General features: G+C 57.9%; 1 protein-coding gene across 1 annotated transcript in view; it reads left to right on the forward strand.

Moving 5' to 3' along the window:
- Positions 1 to 6,828: 6,828 nt before the first annotated feature.
- Positions 6,829 to 25,717, forward strand: part of LOC309684663 (transmembrane protease serine 9-like) — a gene marked incomplete at both ends in the record, with an annotated part of 29,204 nt that continues 10,315 nt past the window's right edge. The window contains 10 exons of the mRNA XM_082500530.1: positions 6,829 to 6,873; positions 14,122 to 14,341; positions 14,599 to 14,738; positions 15,212 to 15,382; positions 19,239 to 19,458; positions 19,716 to 19,855; positions 20,329 to 20,499; positions 24,354 to 24,573; positions 24,831 to 24,970; positions 25,444 to 25,614. Coding sequence (XP_082356656.1) covers positions 6,829 to 6,873; positions 14,122 to 14,341; positions 14,599 to 14,738; positions 15,212 to 15,382; positions 19,239 to 19,458; positions 19,716 to 19,855; positions 20,329 to 20,499; positions 24,354 to 24,573; positions 24,831 to 24,970; positions 25,444 to 25,614 — 1,638 coding nt within the window. The remainder of the gene's footprint in view (positions 6,874 to 14,121; positions 14,342 to 14,598; positions 14,739 to 15,211; positions 15,383 to 19,238; positions 19,459 to 19,715; positions 19,856 to 20,328; positions 20,500 to 24,353; positions 24,574 to 24,830; positions 24,971 to 25,443; positions 25,615 to 25,717) is intronic.

The following is a 25,717-nucleotide window of genomic DNA, read 5'->3' on the forward strand; positions in this document are numbered from 1 at the left end:
GCTGGGCAGCCCTGCCTGCCTGCTGAGGAGGGGGTGCTGCCCGTGGGCCCCGACGGAGGAGACAGGGTGCAGCGGGTCTCTTCTCTCTCCTCCTCTGCAGGGCAACCGAGGAGGCAGCGAGGAGGAAGCACCGGGCCCCACAGGACCCACTGGGCTCCCTGCCAACCATATACCATCTGAGCAGTGATGCCTCTCTCTACCCCCTGCCCCCCCCAAGCCCCCAGGTCCCCCTGCCCTCCTCTGCCGCCTATAGGTCCTATCAGTGGGGACAGCTCCTTCTGGTCCAGGCACCCCCTGGGCTCCTGGGCCCCCCGAGGGCCACCGCAAGAGCCCCTGCAGCTTGTGCTCGCTGGCCAACTGGGAGGACTGCAGCAGCCTGTTGAGGAGCAGCTCCTCTTCCCAGAGCTCCCTCTACCACTTCCTGGAGCCCTGGCCCAGTGCAGCAACAGAGCCAGTGGTGCTCACACACTCAGGACAACCCCGCTCTCCCATGGCTGCTGGTGGGGCAGTGGGGAAACTGGGGCTGGTCCTCAGCCAGGAGCCTCCACAGGAGCTGCCAGCAGGGACCGAGAAAGAGTGGGTTCCCCAGCAGGGGATGGACAGGGCACAGGGGCCCACGGATGAGCACCTGTCCCCCAGAAGGCCCCCAGCCATGGACATGGACAAGGTGGAGCGGGTGCAGGAGATCACCTGTGCTTTCCAGGCCTTGAACGCAAAGACGGAGGAGTCCTGCAAGACCATGGGCAGGGAGTGTGGCCAGGCAGACCCAGGGCTGTGCAGGGCAGGAAGGTGCCTGCGGCAGGGCTGCGCCCGGCTGTGGGGCTACCTGAAGGGCTGGTGGAGATGCCACTAGATGTGTCTGCTTCTGCCAGCCCTGCAAGCGGTGACAGCGCCAGGCCCAGAAGACCAACAGTGCCCCTAATACTGAGCAGCTGTGGGGAGTGGGGCCGGGAACCCCTCTGGGGTGCTGCGTATGTGAAACGTTAAAGAAATAAAATGTTTGTCTCTAGCCCTCGTGCTGTCCTTCCTCCTCCCATCCCACGGCTGCGGGTGCTCCCCCGAGGGAGCAGGCTGCAATCAGCAAGCACTGTGTGTTGAGCTCCCCTGCTCACAGCCATGCTCCGCCTGAAGGCGGTGAGGCAGGAGCAGTCCCCAGCCAACTTGGGTGCAAAAAGGTTCATCTGACTCAGCGGGTGAGGAAGGGCCCGTTTCAACTCTGTACCTTTGGCATTCTCAGGTCAGAGGATTTGATGGAGCCAACTGAGAGCGGCAGCATACGCTGTGGGGCTCTGAGCTGCTGCGTGGTGCCAGGTCTATCCAACGTCAGGCAGTACGTTCCCAGGAGACGTCACCGCTAACAACTCTTCCAAGGAAGTGGGGCCGTTTCTGCAGTCGTAGCCTGCCTGGAGAAACAGCCCCAAGGAGCTAATAGTCTGCTGAGCAGCAAGGGAGCAGAGTCGCTGACTCTCAAGCAAGGACTGAAATACAGCAACCCACTCTATTGCCTTCCCCCTTCGCCCGCTGCCTCCCACAGTTGAGAAGAAACCAACCAGGGAGCTCCAAAGGAGGGGACCCCTCCCCCACTCCCCCAAATCTGCTCAACACCCCCAAACCTCCCTCAAGACACGGGACTCCTCCCACACACCTCCACTCCCCACACCGCCAACCCTCCCCCTCCCCCAACACTCCAAAAAGCAGCAGTCCTTAGGGCAGACTCCTTAAGCTGACTCCACAGCTACGGCTCCCCGTCGGCTCTGGGGGAGACAAGGGGGCCCCGGGGGGTCTCCGTGGGCTTTGAGGGGGTCCCAGGGCTGCCCACGGGCTCCCAGCAATGCCCGTGCCCACCACCCACCCCCGCTTCAGGGGGCCCAGCGCTGACACCCCCCGACCCATCTCGGGGGTACCTGGGGGGGCTCGGCCGTGGGCTGGAGGCGGGCGAAGGGGGCACGGCCGGGCTGACCTGCCGGGGGGGGGCTGAGAGCGGAGCCCAGAGCGGAGCCAAGCGCCCGGCCAGGCCGGCCCCGGGCACCCTGCGCTGCGGCCGGGGCTGCCGCCACCTGCGGGGAGTGAGCGGGGGGTGAGGGGGCGGCAGCGGGGGACGGGAGGGGCCTGAATCGGCCCTGTCCTCCCCGGGGACCCCCCACTCGGCTCTGCCCCCCCCAAACAGGCCCAGACCGCCCCCCGAGCCCCACAGCCCGGTCCCGCCACCCCACAAACCTCCCAAACTGGCCATGGACTCCACCGCCACCGCCCGCCCGCCCGCCCGCCCGCTCCTGCTCTCCTCGGCCCCCGTCCCCCCCGGTACCGACCGTCACAGCTCCCGACCGCCGACGCACACCGGAAGTGCTCCCCATCACGTCCGCCCAACCGCGCATGTGCCGAGGGGCAGACCCGGGCCACGCCCCCCTGCGTCGCCGCGGCAAACGCGAGCGAGAGGGGCGGGGCCGCGCCGAGGAGAACGAGCTCCACACCAGCGCTTCTCTCCGCGTCGGGCAATGCGAGGCCGAAACCAGCCCAGCCCTCCTCCAAAAGATCTGGGACCGCCCGAAACCAGCCCGGCCTTCTCCAAAATGAGACGGACATCCGCCTGCAGAGCTCCGCCAGCCCCCCCGACGGACATCACGGGGATGGGGGGAAAGAAAACAACCAGAAAGGTACTGAAAACAACGTGGAGACGGTGCTTAGAGATCCTTCCGAGAGGCAAAACCCGGCCTTTGTTCTCATTTTTGAACACGGGGTTTCGCAGTGCTTCGCGGGCAGTGGTTATCCAGGGGCATCAGCTATCCCGGGAAGCGAACGTTCCCATCCCGTGTGGCAAAAATCCACTCGCATGAATAATTTGGACAAAACCAGCCCACAAAAGGACAAGAGGCACCTTTGGTCACCCTTTGCTTGAAGCTTCGCTAAAACTGTATCCTCAGATTGGCCCTGTCCTGCAGTTTCTTTCCCAGAGTTTTGCCCCAAACCCACGCTTCTAGCCCCGCTCCCCAAGCCCTCCCTCAGGGCCCACCGCCTTTCCCCAGCCCAGCCTGTCCTTAAAGCTTTTCTTTCCACACACAGCCCTTTCCACTCACCTCCCTCCGGGGCGGTGTTTTGTTTTGGTGGTTTTTTTTTTTTTTTTCCTAGCTTTGGAGCAAAAAGTGGGTTTTAAAGGTGGGAAATGAGGGGGTCTCCCAGCTTCCCGGTGGAAAAAAGCCGGTTTTAGCACTTCCTTAAAGCAGCTTTTAACCCTTCCTATAAAGTGTTGTTCGTTCCCCCCCCGCCCCTTTTCAGTTTTTTTTTCCTTCCTCCTTTTTGGGGCAGTTTCCCCCCATTTCTCCCCCGTTTTTGGGGGTGCTTTTTCCTACTTTTTTTTGGGGCAGTTTTCCCACCTTCCTAAATACAATTTTCTTCCTTGGTGGTGAATCTATAAAAAGCTCTTTTTCATAGTGTTTTAAAACGCATTAAATCCTCACAACGCTGCCTCTACCTCCTTTTTTTCAGGGCTTAAAACCAGAGTTTTGGACAAATACACAGAGGAGCGCTCCTCTCACCACCAAACCCCCTTCTCCCTCCCCGCTTTTATTCCCCAGTTATTTTTTTATTATTATGTTTTTCTACCCAGGATTCAGGAAATATCATTGGACAAATCTAAACAATTTGGGGGGAAGAAAGCTGGGAATTGTTGAGTGCTGCAAATCCTTTTGTCAGCGACATTTGTGTGTCCCCGTGCGTGTCGTCTTTGTCTGGGTGATGCTGTCACCGGCGCCTTGAAAGGAATCGGGAGTAATTTGGTGCTTTATTTGTCTATAACATAACTTGGGGAACTGGATTTTTTTAATACAAATGGGGCCTGGGAGAAGCTACCAGCGCAATTTGGGATTTTTTTCCCATCCCCAACTCCATTCGGACGCCCGTTCCGCACTTTCAGTGCAGCACCTCTGGAAAACCCCTCAAAAACTAAACTATTCTGGAGCTTTGATACTGCCTGAGCGCCTTTGGGTGAATTCGGGCCCAAAAATTATGTTTAAAACCCCCTTTTTTCCCTTTTTTGGGCTGTTTCATCCAAAAGTGAAAGTTGGAATAGGCCAAGAATGGGATGGAGGGGAGGTCTTTCCCCAAACGCGGAGTCTTCCGGGGCCCCGAGCGGGAGGAACCGGCTGCCCGGTCTTCCCCGGCCCCGCTGCGGGTTTTGCTCGCCCCGTTCCTCGCCCGGGGTGAGTGGCCTCTGGTAGGTGGGTGGTGCGAGGGGGCGTGGCCTATGCAAATAGTGTGACTGTGGGCGTGGTGCATCCAAATATAGCGAGTCGGGGGCGTGGCGCATGCGAATCTCTGGGCGCGGGGGCGGTGGCGCATGGGAGGACTCGTTCTGGAGGCGCCGTGTGTGGAAATCTATGGGAGGGGGCGTGGTCTATGCAAATGTGCCGGTTCGGGGGCAGGCGCTGGCGGAGGGGTTGTGTGCGTTATTTTTCGCCCGTACCGAGCCGGGGTGTCCCCGCCGCTGCTGTCCACCCCCCGGTAGCCGTGGGCGGGTCGGTGCGGGGGTGCGGGTGGCGGTCAGGCAGCGCGCTGAGCCCCTGTGCGTCAGTGCCGGGCGGGGCCCTGCCTCCGGAGCCCGTGCGGGAGTGTGGGAGCCCCCGCGCCGAAGCCCCCGTGCGGGGGTGTGGGAGCCCCCCGCTGGTCAGACGTCACGGGGGGGTTCTGCCAATGCCGCAATTCCGCCTGAAATCGCTTAACTCCGCTACCGGCGGCGGCGGGCCGGGGGGGCTGCCCCCTCCCCGGGCACCGGCCCGGCCGTCTCTTCCGCCCCCATTCCCCGAGGCCCGGCCCCGCCGCCCCCGGACAGCCCTCCCGGTGCGGCCGCCGCGGGTCATGTCTGCGAGTACAATGTACCTCCCCAAAAGGAGGTGTCGGCGTCGCCTATCGCCCCCCCTCCCCGCCCCCGTTACCGTAAATCAGCAGAACCAAACTTTCTAAGCCTTAATTTAAGTATAGAAAGCAGGCACTGCTTTATTACGGCGCCGGGCGCACAGGGGATCGCTCCACCCAGTGTGCGTACCGAGTTGCTCCGCTACAAAAATTATATACAATCCAAATAGACATATTCATCGCATTTCCGAGAAACAATTAACATATTTATACAATTTCCGGGAACTCATTAATATATGTAAATGTCAATGATGCATGCGCCTTCAGGTACACTGGTGGTCGTCCGTAGTCTTCCCACTCTGTCCGCTGGTTGAACCCGGTCCTTGCGCGTGCTCAGCTTGGTCACAGAGTTCCACCCCCCCTTTAATCTTGGAACCTCCAGAAGATTTTCTCGGTTTACTAACCAGGCCTACAACTCATCGCTTTCTTGACAGGTACTTCAAAGCTACAGCTAGGTTAGGTCATACCTAGTTCCCAAATGCCTATTATGGGTTTGATTTTCATTGATTGGTCCCTTGACTATACATTACTCTCAATACCCATATCCAAATAATCAATGGTTATTTCTATTAATATCTATTACTTTGGGTCTAGATATTTAAATCAAGATGGGAAGGGTAAGGGGGTTTCTAAGCAGCGTCACTGGTGTATAACAGGTTTCTATAATTACTAGCCTTAAACAAAACTTCTCTATTCTATTCTTCATTGTTTCACCTAGGTTCTACTTGTTCCTTGATACAAAACAATGATTACCTAGTGAGGGCTCTATGCTTGCGAGTTTCAGAATACCCAGTGCTCTCACATTCTACTTCTGCTATAACCACAATCTGGTGATTTTACAACAAGGGAGAGCCCCAAATCCATTCCTGCAGTTGCCCTACAGACTCTTGCAAGGCCGGGAGCAGCAATTCCCTCAGGGAGAGCCCCCAGGTCCATCCCTGGGTGTCCCCACAGCCTCCTGCGTGGCCAGGAATTGCGTTTCCCTCAGGGAGAGACCCCAGACCCATGCCTAGGGCAGCGGCACAGCCTCCTGTGAGGCCGAGAGCAGCGTTTTCCCTCAGGAAGAGCTACCAAACTCCCCCAAATCCATCCCTGGGGCAGCCCCACAGCTTCCTGCATGGCTGGGAATGGCGTTTCCCTCAGGAAGAGCCCCCAAACCTATTCCCAGGGTGTCCTAACAGCCTCCTGTGTGGCTGGGAATGGTGTTTCCCTCAGGGAGAGCCCCAGATCCATCCCTGCCGTTGCCCTACAGCCTCCTGCATGGGTGGGAGCAATGATTCCCTCAGGGATAGAAACCCCCTTAACCCCAAACCTATCCCCAGGGTGTCCCCACAGCCTCCTGCAGGGCTGGGAGCAGCGTTTCCCTCAGGGAAAAGCCCCCAAACCCATCCCTGGGGCAGCCCCACAGCTTTCTGCAAGGCTGGGAATGGTGTTTCCCTCAGGGAGAGCCCCCAGATCCATCTCTGGGGTGGCCCCACAGCCTCCTGCGTTGTCAGGAGCAGCGTTTCCCTCAGGGATGGAGCCCCTTCCTTCCGCCAACCCCACTCCTGGGCAGTCTTTTCCTCCCTCCCACCTTCTCCCCACACCTCTTCCAGGGCTGGGAAAACACTCCTGCCCTTTCTCTTCCTGCGGGTTTTGAGAAGAGCCCCCCGTCTGCCCAGCCCACACGTGGGGTGTGGGCAGCTCCACGCCTTGTGTTTGAAGCGGGAATTGGGATATTTCAGTTTTCTTCTGCGATCAGGCATGGTTGTGAAAGGGCCAGTTGTAGTGGTTAGGCTTTGGTGGGTGAGTAACAGCAAATCTTATTGAACTTTTCCTTTTTTTAGATTTTGTGTAGGGGGCTTGTTGTCCTCACGCCCTCGAGTTCTGCTCCAGGTCAAGCGAAGCCCCATCGAACTGGCCCTAAGAGCGCTGGCGGCCATGGACCAGTGCCCCTTCTGTGTCAAGAACATGGTTTATTTTGAGGTGAATCTCACTGTTTGTTTTATTTTTTTTCAAAGGTGGGTGTTTGGTTTGTAGCGAGGCTTAAAACCCCGGGTTGTGCCTAAGTGTGGGGCTGATTTCAACCTCAGGGGCTGCGACTCCGTCCTCAGGGGCTCCGACTCACAGCCCTGGCTGCACCGTCAGCGCACCGGGCTCAGCGTTCTCTTGTATTTTGAAGGGTTTCTTACGGATCGGCAGCAGCCGGGGATATTTAGCAGCTGTGTATTGGTGGTGGAATCCGTGTGGTGAAAAGATCTTTGGGGTAAAGAGGTGAATAGGTGGGGTTTTTTTTGCACCTCAAAAATGTTTCTTGTTGCCTTGTACCTGTAAAAAGACATTCAGATTGATACGGCTGAAGAAGACGGTAACAATCATAACCCCTCTGTTTCACAGGAATTTCACTTCTGTCCTATTTTCATAAAATTACCCTCTAGACAGGAATATGTTCTGTGGTTGGATTGGTTTTTGTTTTTTGTTTTTGTTTTTGTTTTTTTTATGAGAATCCTTTCAACCTGCTCTCCAGCTGGAAATGGGCAATGCAAAGGCATTACAATGACAGATTTGCTAAATATGTTGCCAAGGTCTCTATTAGTGGCTTTCCCTGAAGCGGGGAAAAGACGTCCTGTTTAATTCTATTTTGCATTTGAAAGTCTCTGTGAAATGGATTAAGCAGAGAGGGCTTCTTTTTGTGGGTCTGCCCTTGGGAGGAGAGTGCCTTTAGGAAAAGGCTTTTCTGGAGGGGACGGAGAACTTAATTGCTGATGGCTATAAAAGCGTGCCCTCTTTGGGTGGCTTGAAAAGAAAACACGTGAAAATCCATGACTGAAAAATGAGAGTTTCTCCTAATGATTGGGTTGGTTGCTCTTCATCTTGTTCTGCCTATTCTTAAGTTTGTCACCAGGTACTAGAGATACCTCTAGTGATAATACCACTGGAAGTGGACGTCCAGCCTGGCTTATGTTCCTACCTCTCGTGCCTATTGGGGTGCCTCCAACAGCCGATAAATAGTTCTTCTTGGCAGCGAGTCCAGAGGCCAACCTGGTCTTGCCCTCCATCCTCTTTAGTTCGGTATCTCTGATTCTTGTGGCACAATAGGGTCCTTTCTTCAGTCCCAGAACTCATATTGGAGTTGATATTTCGAGGATATGTGAACATTCTGGTTGGGTCGGTCCACATTACGTAATTCTCTGTGGGTTCTGCAACAATAATGTCTAATCCACTTACACTTATCTATTGGGGTTGTATTCCCACATCGGATACACTAAAGATCGAGGACTTGGGAGAGGTACTGCTCCTGTCTGCCACGGGGACCTAAAATGACTTTATTACAATTCTTACACTTAACCCGTAGATACACGCAACAATTACAATAGCAGCAAAGTGGGGTCGAAGGGGTTTGGTGCCACCCCAGTCCGAAGGCACTTTTGAGGCTTTTGCTGTCTGTCGCTCTCATGCAGCAGCACGGACTCTTATGCGCCTTCTGAAGGCTCTCCAGGGCTTTTTCCTGTCAAAGCAAAAACACGAGACTTCCTTTCCATGGTTAATTTCCACATGCGTACTTTGAATCTGTATAGATAATGCCTTCTTTTCCCTGGAGATAATCTAAAGCTCTCTTCAGAGCATATAGTTCACAACTCTGGGCTGACTAATTTGCTGGTAATCCTCCTTCTTCAATTACTGCTTTTTCTTCCCCCAAAATGATGACATAACTACTTGCTCTCTTTCTATCTATACATCAGGAGGAACCGTCTATAAAAAGTTGTTGGATAGTTTTTTGGTTTTGTTGTTTGTTTTTTTTTTTTTTTTTTACATAGGGCACTCGTGTGTTTATTAGGTCTTCTCTTACCCTGGTTTGGTAATTTATAAAATCTAATCAATCATGGTGCGGCTCCCCACTTGCCTGTTCCTACAGGAGTTGTGAAGGATTCAGGTTTCCGTCTACCACCAGGGTCAAATCATTCTTTTCTATTAAAATGGTTTCGTACTTCAAAGTTCTGGAATCTGTTAACCACCGGCCAGACTTTTGAGATAAGATAGTTCTTACAGTGGGGGGGTATGTACAATTAGGGTTCTTCTAGAGGTTAATTTTTGGCTTTTTTCTACTAATATTGCTGTGGCCACTACTGCCTGTATGCATGTGGGCCACCCCCAACATACCGGGTCCATTAATTTTGGATAGGTGTGCCACCGGTTTCCTTTCTCCGCCCCGTTCCTGCATTACGACTCCATGCACTATCCCTTCTTCCATGTTTATAAAAAGGTGATTTTTTTTTTTTCCAGGGAGGGGAGGGCTAAACCCGGGGCTTCTGTTAACTTCTGCTTTAATTATTAAATTGCTCTTGTTTGTCTTCTGTCCGCTGTATTGGACTGTCTTTTACAAGTTTGTCATACAGAAATTTTATTGATTGAGTGTATCCTTTAGCCCATAATTTACAGTACTCTAGTAACCTTAAAATCTTCTTTATTTCTCATTTCGTTCTTGGGACACTTAATGCTGTAATTCGTTCTGGATTGATTTTTCTTTTTCTATTGCTAATTAGATGCCTTAAATACTTTACTTCTTTTTGTACAAATTGCAGTTGTGTCGTTGAGACTCTTAACTCTTGTTCTCCAAAAAAAAAAAAAACATTCAGCAAAGTATCGATGTCTCTTTCTGACTTTTTGCTCCCTCTCTCCTGATACCAACAGATCATTTCCATATTGCAAGATTCTTACTGCGGTTCTGCCCTAAAATTTTCTCTAGCATCTGTTCAAATATATTTGGGGATTTTGTGAATCCTTGAGGCAGGGAGGTCCAGCGGAGTTGCTGCTTCTTCCCGGTGTCTGGATTTTCCCATTCAAAGGCAATTTCATAATACAAGACTTCTCAGCTCCTGAGTCTACTAAAAAGGCGTAAATTTCCTCCTGGGGGCCCAATTTTAAATTTATCAAGGGCTCACTAATTCTTTCTTCCCCCAGCAGGCAGAGCCCTTGACACCCTTACTCGGGAGCGTATTCTTCCTGTTGACAGATTTTTAAACACTCGTTGATCTCTCTTTCGCCTGGGACACTCTCTCTTAAAATGTTCTTCCTGCCCACAATGGTAACACTTTCCGCCCTCTGGGGCTCCTGATTTCATTCACATGGGCTTTTTGAGCGGCAGCAGATGGGCTCCCTGTATCTTGTGTTCTCTCATCCCTGGCCCCGGATTCTGGGGCGCTTTATCTTTAGTTTTTGTTATTTCTTTTACAGTCGCCACCATTAGTTTTGCTTTTGCCCTCTGATTCTCCTCATCGCGCTTCACATATACTCTTTGTGCTTCTCGTAACAGCTCATTCATTCCTCTCTCATGCCAGTCTTCCATCTTTTTCATTTTTTTCCTAATAGCTGGCCAGGCATGGGTGACAAAATTTATTTTTTAATAATTTCTGGCCAGCCACAGTCTCTGGATCAGTCACAGAAAACTGCTGAATATTCCTTCAGAGCCTCTTCAACCATTCCATCAGCGATTCCTCTTTCCCTTGTTTACTGCCAACGGCTTTGCTCACATTTGACCCCCTCGGGGCTGCCTCTTTAATTCTCCTTATAATTAATGTCCGATAATCAGACATGTTTCTTCTCCTTGCGGAGTCATTTTGATTCCAATCAGGTCTTTGTAGGGGTAACTTTTGGTCCCCCACCACCCCATGAACGTTTTTCCTTTCCCATATTCTCGTCCCTGCTACAGGGATCATTTGTCTTTCCTCAAGGGAGAACAAAGTTCCCATTTCTTCCCAAGTGTATACATTTGGACCTAAAAATTGGTCTAATTGTTTTGACAAACCTAGGGGATCTTCCAACAATTTCTTCATTTCTTTTTTAAAGTTCCTGACTTCCGTACTGGTTAGGGGCACATTCACAAATCCTGCCCCATTTTGAACTCCTGGCATTGGGACCTCCCGTAAAGGATGCAGCCCAATTGGTTCCGTCATCTCCTCTTTTTCTTCCACTACGGACCTCCCCACTTCCCGCCTCCGTCTCCTCTGGCATTCCCTTCTAACGGGGGCCTGAGGCTCTCTCGTGCCTTCCGGAGGGTCCGGGTTATATGGGGGAGGTAAGTATTCAAGAGGATCCCAGACTGGTCTCTGGTCCTCCTCCTTCTCCTTCTCCTTTTGTGTCTCCCATTTAAAAACCCCTGCAGCTCCTTTCCAACACGCTGCATACTCGCTTTCTTCTTGATCAAATGATTCTATAGAGTTAACGTATACATTTAGTGCTTGACACAGCTGTCCCTCTACAGAACCATACTTTGGCCAATACAACCTGTCTGGCCTCATGGGCTCTTTGGTCCATTTAAACATACAGTAATTGATCATCTTTGCTTTGTCCTTACCCCGGGTGCAGGACTCTCCTTCCTGCCCCCGTTGTAACAACATCCTCCCGAATGGACTGTCCGGAGGTATTTCTGGAATTCCCTAATCAGCTTTTCCCTTAGATTCCTTTTTACTTTTCCCTTGTCCCATTTTTTTACCCCGGGGGATCTCTCAACTCCAGCCTTTCGCTTCGTCTCTTCACCGGCCAGTCTCCTCGCGGAGATACGGAACTGCGGTTAGAAAGACTCCGCACTCGCTTCGCAGATCTAGTCCGTGTCTCACTCACACCACTCTCAATCCCCCGTCACTCAGCCGCCCGAGCAATACTTAACAGTCAATTTTCTTACCTGGGTCTCGTGCACAAGTATTATCGGCTGCCACGGTTATCCCTGGGACCCCTCTTTGGTCCACGAGCCCCTTCACCGGGCTGTTGCCGCTGGTCCGTCACCGAGGGCGGGGAGAATCCGAGGATTGCTGAAATCAGCAGTGGCGCGCCGTCCCGGTCTACTCACCCGTCCAAGGCTCCGAACGTGGGCTTCAGGTCTCCTGGACGAGCCCCCAAATTGTGAGAAACACACTCACTGTATTGAATTTTAGTCTGGGGCAAATTCGGTGGAGCTAACACCCCAAACACGCCCCCACCACACATGGAACACCCCACGTAATGCACACAGTGCTCGTGCACGTCATGCACAGAGCGTGGAAGGCATGCACATGCAGCACGCGCACACACACACAGTGCGGGCACACACAGCCTGCCAGCATACGCACAAAATGCCCGCACACACGGCACGCGCTCGACCCAGTGAACGCATACCTGCAGTGCGCACGCTCACAGGCTCATCTACACCACACTGCACGTAAACAGTGTGCACCCACCGTGTGGGTACCGGGACACGGAGTGCACCCAGACACCGAGTGCACCCACACACAGGGCACACACGATGCGTGCACACACAGAGTGCAGCACACAAACTGACGTGCCGGCATTTCCCAGTCCCTGAAGGGCCGACAGGAGAGCTGGGGAGGGACTTTTTACAAGGGCGTGTAGTGACGGGATGAGGGGGAAGGGCTTCAAACTGGAAGAGGGGAGGTTTAGAATAGATCTTAGGAAGAAATTCTTGACTGTGAGGGTGTTGGACCCCGGCGCAGGTTGCCCAGAGAAGCTGTGGCTGCTCCATCCCTGGAAGTGATCAAGGCCAGGTTGGACGGGGCTCTGGGCAACCTGGGCTGGTGGGAGGTGTCCCTGCCCAGGCTGGGGGGGTTGGAACTTGATGGTGTTCAAGGTCCCTTCCAGCCTAAACCATTCTGTGATTCTGTGTGTGCGCCCAGGCGTGCGCATAGGTACGGAGTGCAGCATGTGGGTGTGCTGGACTCGTCCCGCTCGCACATCACCGCTTGCCTGCTGCGGCTGTAGCCAGATGGGCCCCTCAACACCCAAAACCGTGCATGCTGCCTGTAGCAGTTCTGTTCTCTGGTGTATGTGTTTTGGGAAGGCCCTGGTGGCAAAGGGCTGCAGAGAGCGGGGTGGCAGTGAACTTCCCCAAGAGGCCGCGATGCCACACGGGGTTTTTTGCTGCCAGCTGTCAGCAGGCAGCGCTCGCAGCCAGGCGCTGCTGCCTGCCGCGGGGCCTGCACAGCCTCGTCCCGCAGGCAGAGCGTTCAGCGGGGGTCTGTCGGGGGTGTCCCATGCCGGCTTCTGCCTCCCCTCCTGCCGGGAACCCCCCATGGCGCCCCCCCTTCTGCCAAGAGGCCACCGGGCCCGGTGCCCGGAACCAGCGACTCTGTGACATCAGCCCCGGGAACAAGAGCACCGTGGGCAGCGTGAGCACTGCGGGCACTACGTCGGCTGCGGCACTGGTGGCGACAGGCCCTCGGTTCGCTTCTTGCAGGTGCCACGTGCCGCCACTGGCAGCAATGAAACTGCTCCTCGTCGTCGTCCTGCTGGCCCTGTGCTGGCCTGTGCAAGGCGCGTGGGACAGCTGTGGGTAAGTGGCCCCAGGCTCTGGGGGGGAGCTTGGGCAACCCTGATGGGGTTCACTGGAGGGAGCCCGCTTGTCCCCCGTGGCCACAGCTTCCCCAACCCCGCCTGGGAGCCTCAGATCCTGGCCAGCACCCCGGCTGCTGGCACAGCTCCTCTGCGGGGCTCAGGCAGAAACAGGGGCGCACGCACGCCCGCCCCAGGGGGTTCCCTGGCCCTGCTGTCCGTGCAGCGCCTTGTGGGGAGGGAAGAGGGCTGACCTTCAGCCTGAAGCGCAGCACGCCGTGGAGCAGGACAGTCATGAGTTTCTGGTTACAGAGGGACCTGCGGGCTCCGGCCCATGGCTTACCAGTACGGCATGTCGCGCGTGGTGGGTGGCACCAATGCCCGTCCAGGAGCCTGGCCCTGGATCGTCAGCATCCAGGACCCCTGGGAAGCAGGCACGGGGCACATCTGCGGAGGGTCCCTCATCAGCCCACAGTGGGTCCTCACGGCGGCACACTGCTTCATCGAGGCCAGGTAAGGAGGGCCAGGGAAGGGGGCTGTCCCCACCACCCTCGCGGGTGCCCTGCGTGCAGCACCGCCTGCTACTCCCATCCCCGTTCCTGCCAGTACGCCCAGTGCCTGGGCACTGCCGAGCCCAGCCCAGAGACTGCTCAGGAGAAGGCTGGGCTCGGGCCACTGCTTCCTAGCAGCCTCCAGCGCCACATGGCTCGTGCCTAAGGCATGCCAGGGCGGTGGCAGCCTGCGTGGCACTGCTCTCCTCTCTGCCTTGGGAAGCAGAAGGCAGGGAACGGCGGGGCTGCTGCAGCGCGTGGCTCCGCTCCCTCTGACCCCCCTCTCCATCTGCCTTCCAGGCACATCAGCATGTGGCGCGTGGTGATCGGGGCCACCCAGTTGACTCGGCTGGGCCCCGAGGCCCAAGTGCGCCATATTAAGCGGCTGCTGGTTCACGAGCACTACAGGAATATCACGCAGAGGAACGACATCGCCCTGCTGGAGCTGGACCAGCCGGTCCAGTGCAACTACTACACCCAGCTTGCCTGTGTGCCCGACGCCTCACTTAGAGTGTCAGAGCTGCACACCTGCTACGTCAGCGGTTGGGGCGCCACCACTGCAAGATGTGAGTTCCCCCAAAGTGCTGGTGTCCTGAGTGCAAGCTCGGCACACTGGGGAGAGGGGTTGGGCTTCCCGAGAGCAGAGGCGAAAGCCGGAGTGAGGCTGCGGGGACATATGCCTCCAGGGAGAATGGGCTGACCCACCGCCCAAAGCCAGACAGAGGGGAAACACGGGCACAGTGCCTTCAGGACGCAAAGCCAAGCCCTAGGGAAGGGGTTCACCCAGGCAGGGGGGGAGCTGCTGGGGCTTCATTGCTTTCTGTGCTCACAGCTGCAGGGTCAACGGATGTCCTGCAGGAGGCCAAGGTCCAGCTCATTGATGTCAACCTCTGCAACAGCAGCGGGTGGTACAGAGGGGCCATCCACAGCCACAACCTGTGTGCTGGCTATCCGCAGGGTGGCATCGACACCTGCCAGGTAGGACGTGCTGCAAGTCAAGCCCCGGCAGCACCGGCAGCCCTCTCGCAACGCCCAAACATCGCCCGGCACGTGCTTGGCCTGGCAAGTCACCCTGCCACCGCTGGGTCTCCACTGCTGCTGGTGCTCACCTCCCCTTCCCCAGCTGCAGGTCCTTGCCCAGTCCCCGCCTTGTCCCAGAGCCCGGGGACGCTGCCCAGAAAGCCCATCCTGTGCTCCCGGCAGCCCATAGGTCCAGATCCCAAAGCATCCCCCTTCCACACAGCCGGGAGCACTGTGCAGAGATGAGAGAGCGCCCGACCTTACAGGCCCTCCACCCCCTCCCACATGAGGCTCTGTAGGCTCCAGCGCCGGAGCAGAGCCGTTGTGTGCAGTGAGCAGAGCTCTGGCAGGTGCTGGGAGAGAGAAGGAGCCAGCCAGAGCGCTGACAGCGGCCACCCAACACCACCTCAACCCTCTCTCCTCCCCTGCAGGGTGACAGTGGTGGTCCCCTGGTGTGCAAAGACAACAACGCGGACTACTTCTGGCTTGTTGGGGTGACCAGCTGGGGGAGAGGCTGTGCCAGAGCCAAACGGCCCGGAGTCTACACCTCCACCCAGCACTTCTACGACTGGATCCTGGTCCAGATGGGACTGCACCCAGCAGTAAGGGGTACTCCAACAGCACGGGCTTGGAGTCATTTTCTCACCGCCTCAACCCCCTATCAGAGGCCAAGGCCAACACCAACACCACCGGGCACGATTAGCTCCTGCCCATTTCCACTCCAGAAGCTGGTGGAATTCTTTAGTCGGCTGCAGGAGTTGCTGCAGGTCCTGTGGGGGAAAAAGGCTTGAGCAGCGTGACGAAGAGGCTCCAGAGCAGGCCGCCCCGTTCCACGACCATTTCCTTCCGGGGCAATGCCTGCTGAGCCAAAGGCAGCCTCAGTGCCAAGGCCTGCTCTGTCCTGCCCGCGCTCCTCTGAGCGCAGAAGGGCTGATGTTGACTCGGTTGTAGAAATAAAGTTCCTGATTTTCACAGCTGAGCGTGCTTGAGTCCAATTCAGTCTCCGGTGCAAGGCAAGGACTTGCATGCCCGGCGCCTGCCAATGAGGCCGCAGGCAGACAGCAGGGCGCGAAGGGAGAGTGACTCCCAAGGGCTGAAACGGTGCCTGGTCAGAGAGGAGGGTGCTCAGAGCCACCATGGGACGCAGAAGACTGGCACATGGAGGATAGGAAACAGTGATGTGACCTGCAGACAACTTTGGGGCTATGCATTAAGGCACACAGCTGGAGATTAGGGCCCAGCGTAAGCCGTAGCTAATTGAACAGACGGTGTGAAACTCCTGAGCGTGACAAGAGAAATTGCTGACCACAGCAAAGAGTGAGAAGCCAACAGGGCTCTCAGTCCCAGAAGGAAGAGCCGGATTTCAGGGGATTGATCCCCCCTTGTCTCCATTTTCCCTGCTTGAACATCCCCCTCATCTTCCTTGACTCCTCCCTTTCTCCTCCCTTGTCTCTCCTCCCAAACAAGGGACCCACCCCAGGTCACTTCCTCCCTCTCCTCCCAGGTTTGTTCCATCGGTGAAGAGATTTGGTGTTTCAGGTGCTGGTAGCTCGGTCGCCTGGGACCGCCATGGCGTTACTGATGCGGCTTCCTGGGCACTGCTGTCCCTGCTAGATTCCTCTGCCCACACTGACCCCAACCGTTCCTCCAGTTATCTGTGCAGTGTGGCCACTCTCATCGTTCCTCCTCGACCACCTGCCAAACGTGGTGCTGGAATAGCAGAGTACCCACGGAAGACAAGCTGCCTTCTCTAAGGCTTCCTTCTGTCTACTCTACGCAGATATGGGGCACCACCTTCAGGTCACATTTCAGAAAACAAAGCAGCCTTGAGTGAGTCCAGTTTGGGGCCCGGTTCTGGCGCCTGTGAAGCCATGAGACTCCTCAAGGAGGGCCTCGAGAGCAGCTCTCCCACTTTCAGAGCCAGCCTGCCCTGCCATCTCGGGGACCAGGTTGCGCACTCAGCTGTGTGCCTTCCGTCCGGCCACACAAGGCAGGGTGGCAGCAGGAGGCTCCCACACCGTGCATGAGCTTTGACGCTGCCATTCTTCAAGCCACTGCTCTCTGCGCTCCAGGGACTCAGCCCTGCTCAGCAAACGCAACGCACGTGGCCGGCTCCTGCTTTTCTCCCAGGACTGCCCCGCACTCCAGCACGGGCGCAAGGCTCCACCATACAGCTGTAGAAGGCAGACCCATGAGTCCTGGTTTAGGCTGGACAAGGGTCAATTTCTCTTTCTAGGGATGCTGTGACAGGAATGCCAATAACAGCTATTGGGTTTAGTTGTTGTTAAGCGATGTTTACATAATTCAAGGACTTTTTTTTAGCTTCCCATAGAAGAACAGACAGAGCGATGGAATGGCCAATGAAATACTCCACACCATAGATGACATGCCCAGTATATAAATGGGGGTTAGCCAGGGGGTGGGAACCCGCCATCACTGCTCGGGACGATGCCAGCTTCTGGGCAGTGCGAGTGCCTGGTGTTCTTCTTGTTCTTGTGTTATTTTGCTTTCTCTGATATTGTTCTATTCAAGTGTCTTTGTCTCAACCCAGGAGATTTTTTTTCTTTGCCCTCCTTTTCTCCCTCTTGTCCCTTGCGGGGGGAAGAGGGGGTAAGCGAGCGGCTGCGTGGTGGGGGTTAAGCCATGACAAGGGTTTACCCAAGCCATGGAGAATGGCCCGTGGGGCTGAGAGCGGGAGCATCCTTCTCTGTCTAGAGCTTAACGTTGCGTGTCTTTGGCCATGCAAAGCAGGTGCCACAACTGCCCTTGTCAGTGTTGTCCCAGAGCAGCACTCTAACTCAGCGACAGCAAGGACAGAAAGCCTGCCGGAGGGTGCTGCTGTGGCTGACATAGCCCGTGTGGACTGTGCTGCACCTGCCTTTCACCGTGCTTTGTGCGGGAAGGTTGGCACCGCTTGGGTACGCCTGGCTTATTTGGCTTGCGCATCACCGCTTGCCTGCTGCGGCTGTAGCCAGATGGGCCCCTCAACACCCAAAAAGGTGCGTGCTGCCTGTAGCAGTTCTGTTCTGTTCTCTGGTGTATGTGTTTTGGGAAGGCCCTGGTGGCACAGGGCTGCAGAGAGCGGGGTGGCAGTGAACTTCCCCAAGAGGCCGCGATGCCACACGGGGTTTTTTGCTGCCAGCTGTCAGCAGGCAGCGCACGCAGCCAGGCGCTGGTGCCTGCCGCGGGGCCTGCACAGCCTCGTCCCGCAGGCAGAGCGTTCAGCGGGGGTCTGTCGGGGGTGTCCCATGCCGGCTTCTGCCTCCCCTCCTGCCGGGAACCCCCCATGGCGCCCCCCCTTCTGCCAAGAGGCCACCGGGCCCGGTGCCCGGAACCAGCGACTCTGTGACATCAGCCCCGGGAACAAGAGCACTGTGGGCAGCGTGAGCACTGCGGGCACTACGTCGGCTGCGGCACTGGTGGCGACAGGCCCTCGGTTCGCTTCTTGCAGGTGCCACGTGCCGCCACTGGCAGCAATGAAACTGCTCCTCGTCGTCGTCCTGCTGGCCCTGTGCTGGCCTGTGCAAGGCGCGTGGGACAGCTGTGGGTAAGTGGCCCCAGGCTCTGGGGGGGAGCTTGGGCAACCCTGATGGGGTTCACTGGAGGGAGCCCGCTTGTCCCCCGTGGCCACAGCTTCCCCAACCCCGCCTGGGAGCCTCAGATCCTGGCCAGCACCCCGGCTGCTGGCACAGCTCCTCTGCGGGGCTCAGGCAGAAACAGGGGCGCACGCACGCCCGCCCCAGGGGGTTCCCTGGCCCTGCTGTCCGTGCAGCGCCTTGTGGGGAGGGAAGAGGGCTGACCTTCAGCCTGAAGCGCAGCACGCCGTGGAGCAGGACAGTCATGAGTTTCTGGTTACAGAGGGACCTGCGGGCTCCGGCCCATGGCTTACCAGTACGGCATGTCGCGCGTGGTGGGTGGCACCAATGCCCGTCCAGGAGCCTGGCCCTGGATCGTCAGCATCCAGGACCCCTGGGAAGCAGGCACGGGGCACATCTGCGGAGGGTCCCTCATCAGCCCACAGTGGGTCCTCACGGCGGCACACTGCTTCATCGAGGCCAGGTAAGGAGGGCCAGGGAAGGGGGCTGTCCCCACCACCCTCGCGGGTGCCCTGCGTGCAGCACCGCCTGCTACTCCCATCCCCGTTCCTGCCAGTACGCCCAGTGCCTGGGCACTGCCGAGCCCAGCCCAGAGACTGCTCAGGAGAAGGCTGGGCTCGGGCCACTGCTTCCTAGCAGCCTCCAGCGCCACATGGCTCGTGCCTAAGGCATGCCAGGGCGGTGGCAGCCTGCGTGGCACTGCTCTCCTCTCTGCCTTGGGAAGCAGAAGGCAGGGAACGGCGGGGCTGCTGCAGCGCGTGGCTCCGCTCCCTCTGACCCCCCTCTCCATCTGCCTTCCAGGCACATCAGCATGTGGCGCGTGGTGATCGGGGCCACCCAGTTGACTCGGCTGGGCCCCGAGGCCCAAGTGCGCCATATTAAGCGGCTGCTGGTTCACGAGCACTACAGGAATATCACGCAGAGGAACGACATCGCCCTGCTGGAGCTGGACCAGCCGGTCCAGTGCAACTACTACACCCAGCTTGCCTGTGTGCCCGACGCCTCACTTAGAGTGTCAGAGCTGCACACCTGCTACGTCAGCGGTTGGGGCGCCACCACTGCAAGATGTGAGTTCCCCCAAAGTGCTGGTGTCCTGAGTGCAAGCTCGGCACACTGGGGAGAGGGGTTGGGCTTCCCGAGAGCAGAGGCGAAAGCCGGAGTGAGGCTGCGGGGACATATGCCTCCAGGGAGAATGGGCTGACCCACCGCCCAAAGCCAGACAGAGGGGAAACACGGGCACAGTGCCTTCAGGACGCAAAGCCAAGCCCTAGGGAAGGGGTTCACCCAGGCAGGGGGGGAGCTGCTGGGGCTTCATTGCTTTCTGTGCTCACAGCTGCAGGGTCAACGGATGTCCTGCAGGAGGCCAAGGTCCAGCTCATTGATGTCAACCTCTGCAACAGCAGCGGGTGGTACAGAGGGGCCATCCACAGCCACAACCTGTGTGCTGGCTATCCGCAGGGTGGCATCGACACCTGCCAGGTAGGACGTGCTGCAAGTCAAGCCCCGGCAGCACCGGCAGCCCTCTCGCAACGCCCAAACATCGCCCGGCACGTGCTTGGCCTGGCAAGTCACCCTGCCACCGCTGGGTCTCCACTGCTGCTGGTGCTCACCTCCCCTTCCCCAGCTGCAGGTCCTTGCCCAGTCCCCGCCTTGTCCCAGAGCCCGGGGACGCTGCCCAGAAAGCCCATCCTGTGCTCCCGGCAGCCCATAGGTCCAGATCCCAAAGCATCCCCCTTCCACACAGCCGGGAGCACTGTGCAGAGATGAGAGAGCGCCCGACCTTACAGGCCCTCCACCCCCTCCCACACGAGGCTCTGTAGGCTCCAGCGCCGGAGCAGCGCCGTTGTGTGCAGTGAGCAGAGCTCTGGCAGGTGCTGGGAGAGAGAAGGAGCCGGCCAGAGCGCTGACAGCGGCCACCCAACACCACCTCAACCCTCTCTCCTCCCCTGCAGGGTGACAGTGGTGGTCCCCTGGTGTGCAAAGACAACAACGCGGACTACTTCTGGCTTGTTGGGGTGACCAGCTGGGGGAGAGGCTGTGCCAGAGCCAAACGGCCCGGAGTCTACACCTCCACCCAGCACTTCTACGACTGGATCCTGGTCCAGATGGGACTGCACCCAGCAGTAAGGGGTACTCCAACAGCACGGGCTTGGAGTCATTTTCTCACCGCCTCAACCCCCTATCAGAGGCCAAGGCCAACACCAACACCACCGGGCACGATTAGCTCCTGCCCATTTCCACTCCAGAAGCTGGTGGAATTCTTTAGTCGGCTGCAGGAGTTGCTGCAGGTCCTGTGGGGGAAAAAGGCTTGAGCAGCGTGACGAAGAGGCTCCAGAGCAGGCCGCCCTGTTCCACGACCATTTCCTTCCGGGGCAATGCCTGCTGAGCCAAAGGCATCCTCAGTGCCAAGGCCTGCTCTGTCCTGCCCGCGCTCCTCTGAGCGCAGAAGGGCTGATGTTGACTCGGTTGTAGAAATAAAGTTCCTGATTTTCACAGCTGAGCGTGCTTGAGTCCAATTCAGTCTCCGGTGCAAGGCAAGGACTTGCATGCCCGGCGCCTGCCAATGAGGCCGCAGGCAGACAGCAGGGCACGAAGGGAGAGTGACTCCCAGGGGCTGAAACGGTGCCTGGTCAGAGAGGAGGGTGCTCAGAGCCACCATGGGACGCAGAAGACTGGCACATGGAGGATAGGAAACAGTGATGTGACCTGCAGACAACTTTGGGGCTATGCATTAAGGCACACAGCTGGAGATTAGGGCCCAGCGTAAGCCGTAGCTAATTGAACAGACGGTGTGAAACTCCTGAGCGTGACAAGAGAAATTGCTGACCACAGCAAAGAGTGAGAAGCCAACAGGGCTCTCAGTCCCAGAAGGAAGAGCCGGATTTCAGGGGATTGATCCCCCCTTGTCTCCATTTTCCCTGCTTGAACATCCCCCTCATCTTCCTTGACTCCTCCCTTTCTCCTCCCTTGTCTCTCCTCCCAAACAAGGGACCCACCCCAGGTCACTTCCTCCCTCTCCTCCCAGGTTTGTTCCATCGGTGAAGAGATTTGGTGTTTCAGGTGCTGGTAGCTCGGTCGCCTGGGACCGCCATGGCGTTACTGATGCGGCTTCCTGGGCACTGCTGTCCCTGCTAGATTCCTCTGCCCACACTGACCCCAACCGTTCCTCCAGTTATCTGTGCAGTGTGGCCACTCTCATCGTTCCTCCTCGACCACCTGCCAAACGTGGTGCTGGAATAGCAGAGTACCCACGGAAGACAAGCTGCCTTCTCTAAGGCTTCCTTCTGTCTACTCTACGCAGATATGGGGCACCACCTTCAGGTCACATTTCAGAAAACAAAGCAGCCTTGAGTGAGTCCAGTTTGGGGCCCGGTTCTGGCGCCTGTGAAGCCATGAGACTCCTCAAGGAGGGCCTCGAGAGCAGCTCTCCCACTTTCAGAGCCAGCCTGCCCTGCCATCTCGGGGACCAGGTTGCGCACTCAGCTGTGTGCCTTCCGTCCGGCCACACAAGGCAGGGTGGCAGCAGGAGGCTCCCACACCGTGCATGAGCTTTGACGCTGCCATTCTTCAAGCCACTGCTCTCTGCGCTCCAGGGACTCAGCCCTGCTCAGCAAACGCAACGCACGTGGCCGGCTCCTGCTTTTCTCCCAGGACTGCCCCGCACTCCAGCACGGGCGCAAGGCTCCACCATACAGCTGTAGAAGGCAGACCCATGAGTCCTGGTTTAGGCTGGACAAGGGTCAATTTCTCTTTCTAGGGATGCTGTGACAGGAATGCCAATAACAGCTATTGGGTTTAGTTGTTGTTAAGCGATGTTTACATAATTCAAGGACTTTTTTTTAGCTTCCCATAGAAGAACAGACAGAGCGATGGAATGGCCAATGAAATACTCCACACCATAGATGACATGCCCAGTATATAAATGGGGGTTAGCCAGGGGGTGGGAACCCGCCATCACTGCTCGGGACGATGCCAGCTTCTGGGCAGTGCGAGTGCCTGGTGTTCTTCTTGTTCTTGTGTTATTTTGCTTTCTCTGATATTGTTCTATTCAAGTGTCTTTGTCTCAACCCAGGAGATTTTTTTCCTTTGCCCTCCTTTTCTCCCTCTTGTCCCTTGCGGGGGGAAGAGGGGGTAAGCGAGCGGCTGCGTGGTGGGGGTTAAGCCATGACAAGGGTTTACCCAAGCCATGGAGAATGGCCCGTGGGGCTGAGAGCGGGAGCATCCTTCTCTGTCTAGAGCTTAACGTTGCGTGTCTTTGGCCATGCAAAGCAGGTGCCACAACTGCCCTTGTCAGTGTTGTCCCAGAGCAGCACTCTAACTCAGCGACAGCAAGGACAGAAAGCCTGCCGGAGGGTGCTGCTGTGGCTGACATAGCCCGTGTGGACTGTGCTGCACCTGCCTTTCACCGTGCTTTGTGCGGGAAGGTTGGCACCGCTTGGGTACGCCTGGCTTATTTGGCTTGCGCATCACCGCTTGCCTGCTGCGGCTGTAGCCAGATGGGCCCCTCAACACCCAAAAAGGTGCGTGCTGCCTGTAGCAGTTCTGTTCTGTTCTCTGGTGTATGTGTTTTGGGAAGGCCCTGGTGGCACAGGGCTGCAGAGAGCGGGGTGGCAGTGAACTTCCCCAAGAGGCCGCGATGCCACACGGGGTTTTTTGCTGCCAGCTGTCAGCAGGCAGCGCTCGCAGCCAGGCGCTGCTGCCTGCCGCGGGGCCTGCACAGCCTCGTCCCGCAGGCAGAGCGTTCAGCGGGGGTCTGTCGGGGGTGTCCCATGCCGGCTTCTGCCTCCCCTCCTGCCGGGAACCCCCCATGGCGCCCCCCCTTCTGCCAAGAGGCCACCGGGCCCGGTGCCCGGAACCAGCGACTGTGACATCAGCCCCGGGAACAAGAGCACTGTGGGCAGCGTGAGCACTGCGGGCACTACGTCGGCTGCGGCACTGGTGGCGACAGGCCCTCGGTTCGCTTCTTGCAGGTGCCACGTGCCGCCACTGGCAGCAATGAAACTGCTCCTCGTCGTCGTCCTGCTGGCCCTGTGCTGGCCTGTGCAAGGCGCGTGGGACAGCTGTGGGTAAGTGGCCCCAGGCTCTGGGGGGGAGCTTGGGCAACCCTGATGGGGTTCACTGGAGGGAGCCCGCTTGTCCCCCGTGGCCACAGCTTCCCCAACCCCGCCTGGGAGCCTCAGATCCTGGCCAGCACCCCGGCTGCTGGCACAGCTCCTCTGCGGGGCTCAGGCAGAAACAGGGGCGCACGCACGCCCGCCCCAGGGGGTTCCCTGGCCCTGCTGTCCGTGCAGCGCCTTGTGGGGAGGGAAGAGGGCTGACCTTCAGCCTGAAGCGCAGCACGCCGTGGAGCAGGACAGTCATGAGTTTCTGGTTACAGAGGGACCTGCGGGCTCCGGCCCATGGCTTACCAGTACGGCATGTCGCGCGTGGTGGGTGGCACCAATGCCCGTCCAGGAGCCTGGCCCTGGATCGTCAGCATCCAGGACCCCTGGGAAGCAGGCACGGGGCACATCTGCGGAGGGTCCCTCATCAGCCCACAGTGGGTCCTCACGGCGGCACACTGCTTCATCGAGGCCAGGTAAGGAGGGCCAGGGAAGGGGGCTGTCCCCACCACCCTCGCGGGTGCCCTGCGTGCAGCACCGCCTGCTACTCCCATCCCCGTTCCTGCCAGTACGCCCAGTGCCTGGGCACTGCCGAGCCCAGCCCAGAGACTGCTCAGGAGAAGGCTGGGCTCGGGCCACTGCTTCCTAGCAGCCTCCAGCGCCACATGGCTCGTGCCTAAGGCATGCCAGGGCGGTGGCAGCCTGCGTGGCACTGCTCTCCTCTCTGCCTTGGGAAGCAGAAGGCAGGGAACGGCGGGGCTGCTGCAGCGCGTGGCTCCGCTCCCTCTGACCCCCCTCTCCATCTGCCTTCCAGGCACATCAGCATGTGGCGCGTGGTGATCGGGGCCACCCAGTTGACTCGGCTGGGCCCCGAGGCCCAAGTGCGCCATATTAAGCGGCTGCTGGTTCACGAGCACTACAGGAATATCACGCAGAGGAACGACATCGCCCTGCTGGAGCTGGACCAGCCGGTCCAGTGCAACTACTACACCCAGCTTGCCTGTGTGCCCGACGCCTCACTTAGAGTGTCAGAGCTGCACACCTGCTACGTCAGCGGTTGGGGCGCCACCACTGCAAGATGTGAGTTCCCCCAAAGTGCTGGTGTCCTGAGTGCAAGCTCGGCACACTGGGGAGAGGGGTTGGGCTTCCCGAGAGCAGAGGCGAAAGCCGGAGTGAGGCTGCGGGGACATATGCCTCCAGGGAGAATGGGCTGACCCACCGCCCAAAGCCAGACAGAGGGGAAACACGGGCACAGTGCCTTCAGGACGCAAAGCCAAGCCCTAGGGAAGGGGTTCACCCAGGCAGGGGGGGAGCTGCTGGGGCTTCATTGCTTTCTGTGCTCACAGCTGCAGGGTCAACGGATGTCCTGCAGGAGGCCAAGGTCCAGCTCATTGATGTCAACCTCTGCAACAGCAGCGGGTGGTACAGAGGGGCCATCCACAGCCACAACCTGTGTGCTGGCTATCCGCAGGGTGGCATCGACACCTGCCAGGTAGGACGTGCTGCAAGTCAAGCCTCGGCAGCACCGGCAGCCCTCTCGCAACGCCCAAACATCGCCCGGCACGTGCTTGGCCTGGCAAGTCACCCTGCCACCGCTGGGTCTCCACTGCTGCTGGTGCTCACCTCCCCTTCCCCAGCTGCAGGTCCTTGCCCAGTCCCCGCCTTGTCCCAGAGCCCGGGGACGCTGCCCAGAAAGCCCATCCTGTGCTCCCGGCAGCCCATAGGTCCAGATCCCAAAGCATCCCCCTTCCACACAGCCGGGAGCACTGTGCAGAGATGAGAGAGCGCCCGACCTTACAGGCCCTCCACCCCCTCCCACACGAGGCTCTGTAGGCTCCAGCGCCGGAGCAGCGCCGTTGTGTGCAGTGAGCAGAGCTCTGGCAGGTGCTGGGAGAGAGAAGGAGCCGGCCAGAGCGCTGACAGCGGCCACCCACCACCACCTCAACCCTCTCTCCTCCCCTGCAGGGTGACAGTGGTGGTCCCCTGGTGTGCAAAGACAACAACGCGGACTACTTCTGGCTTGTTGGGGTGACCAGCTGGGGGAGAGGCTGTGCCAGAGCCAAACGGCCCGGAGTCTACACCTCCACCCAGCACTTCTACGACTGGATCCTGGTCCAGATGGGACTGCACCCAGCAGTAAGGGGTACTCCAACAGCACGGGCTTGGAGTCATTTTCTCACCGCCTCAACCCCCTATCAGAGGCCAAGGCCAACACCAACACCACCGGGCACGATTAGCT

This window comes from Vanellus vanellus (assembly GCF_965231255.1).
Source record: "Vanellus vanellus genome assembly, contig: HAP1_SCAFFOLD_66, whole genome shotgun sequence".
In the NCBI taxonomy this organism is placed as follows: Eukaryota; Metazoa; Chordata; class Aves; order Charadriiformes; family Charadriidae; genus Vanellus; species Vanellus vanellus.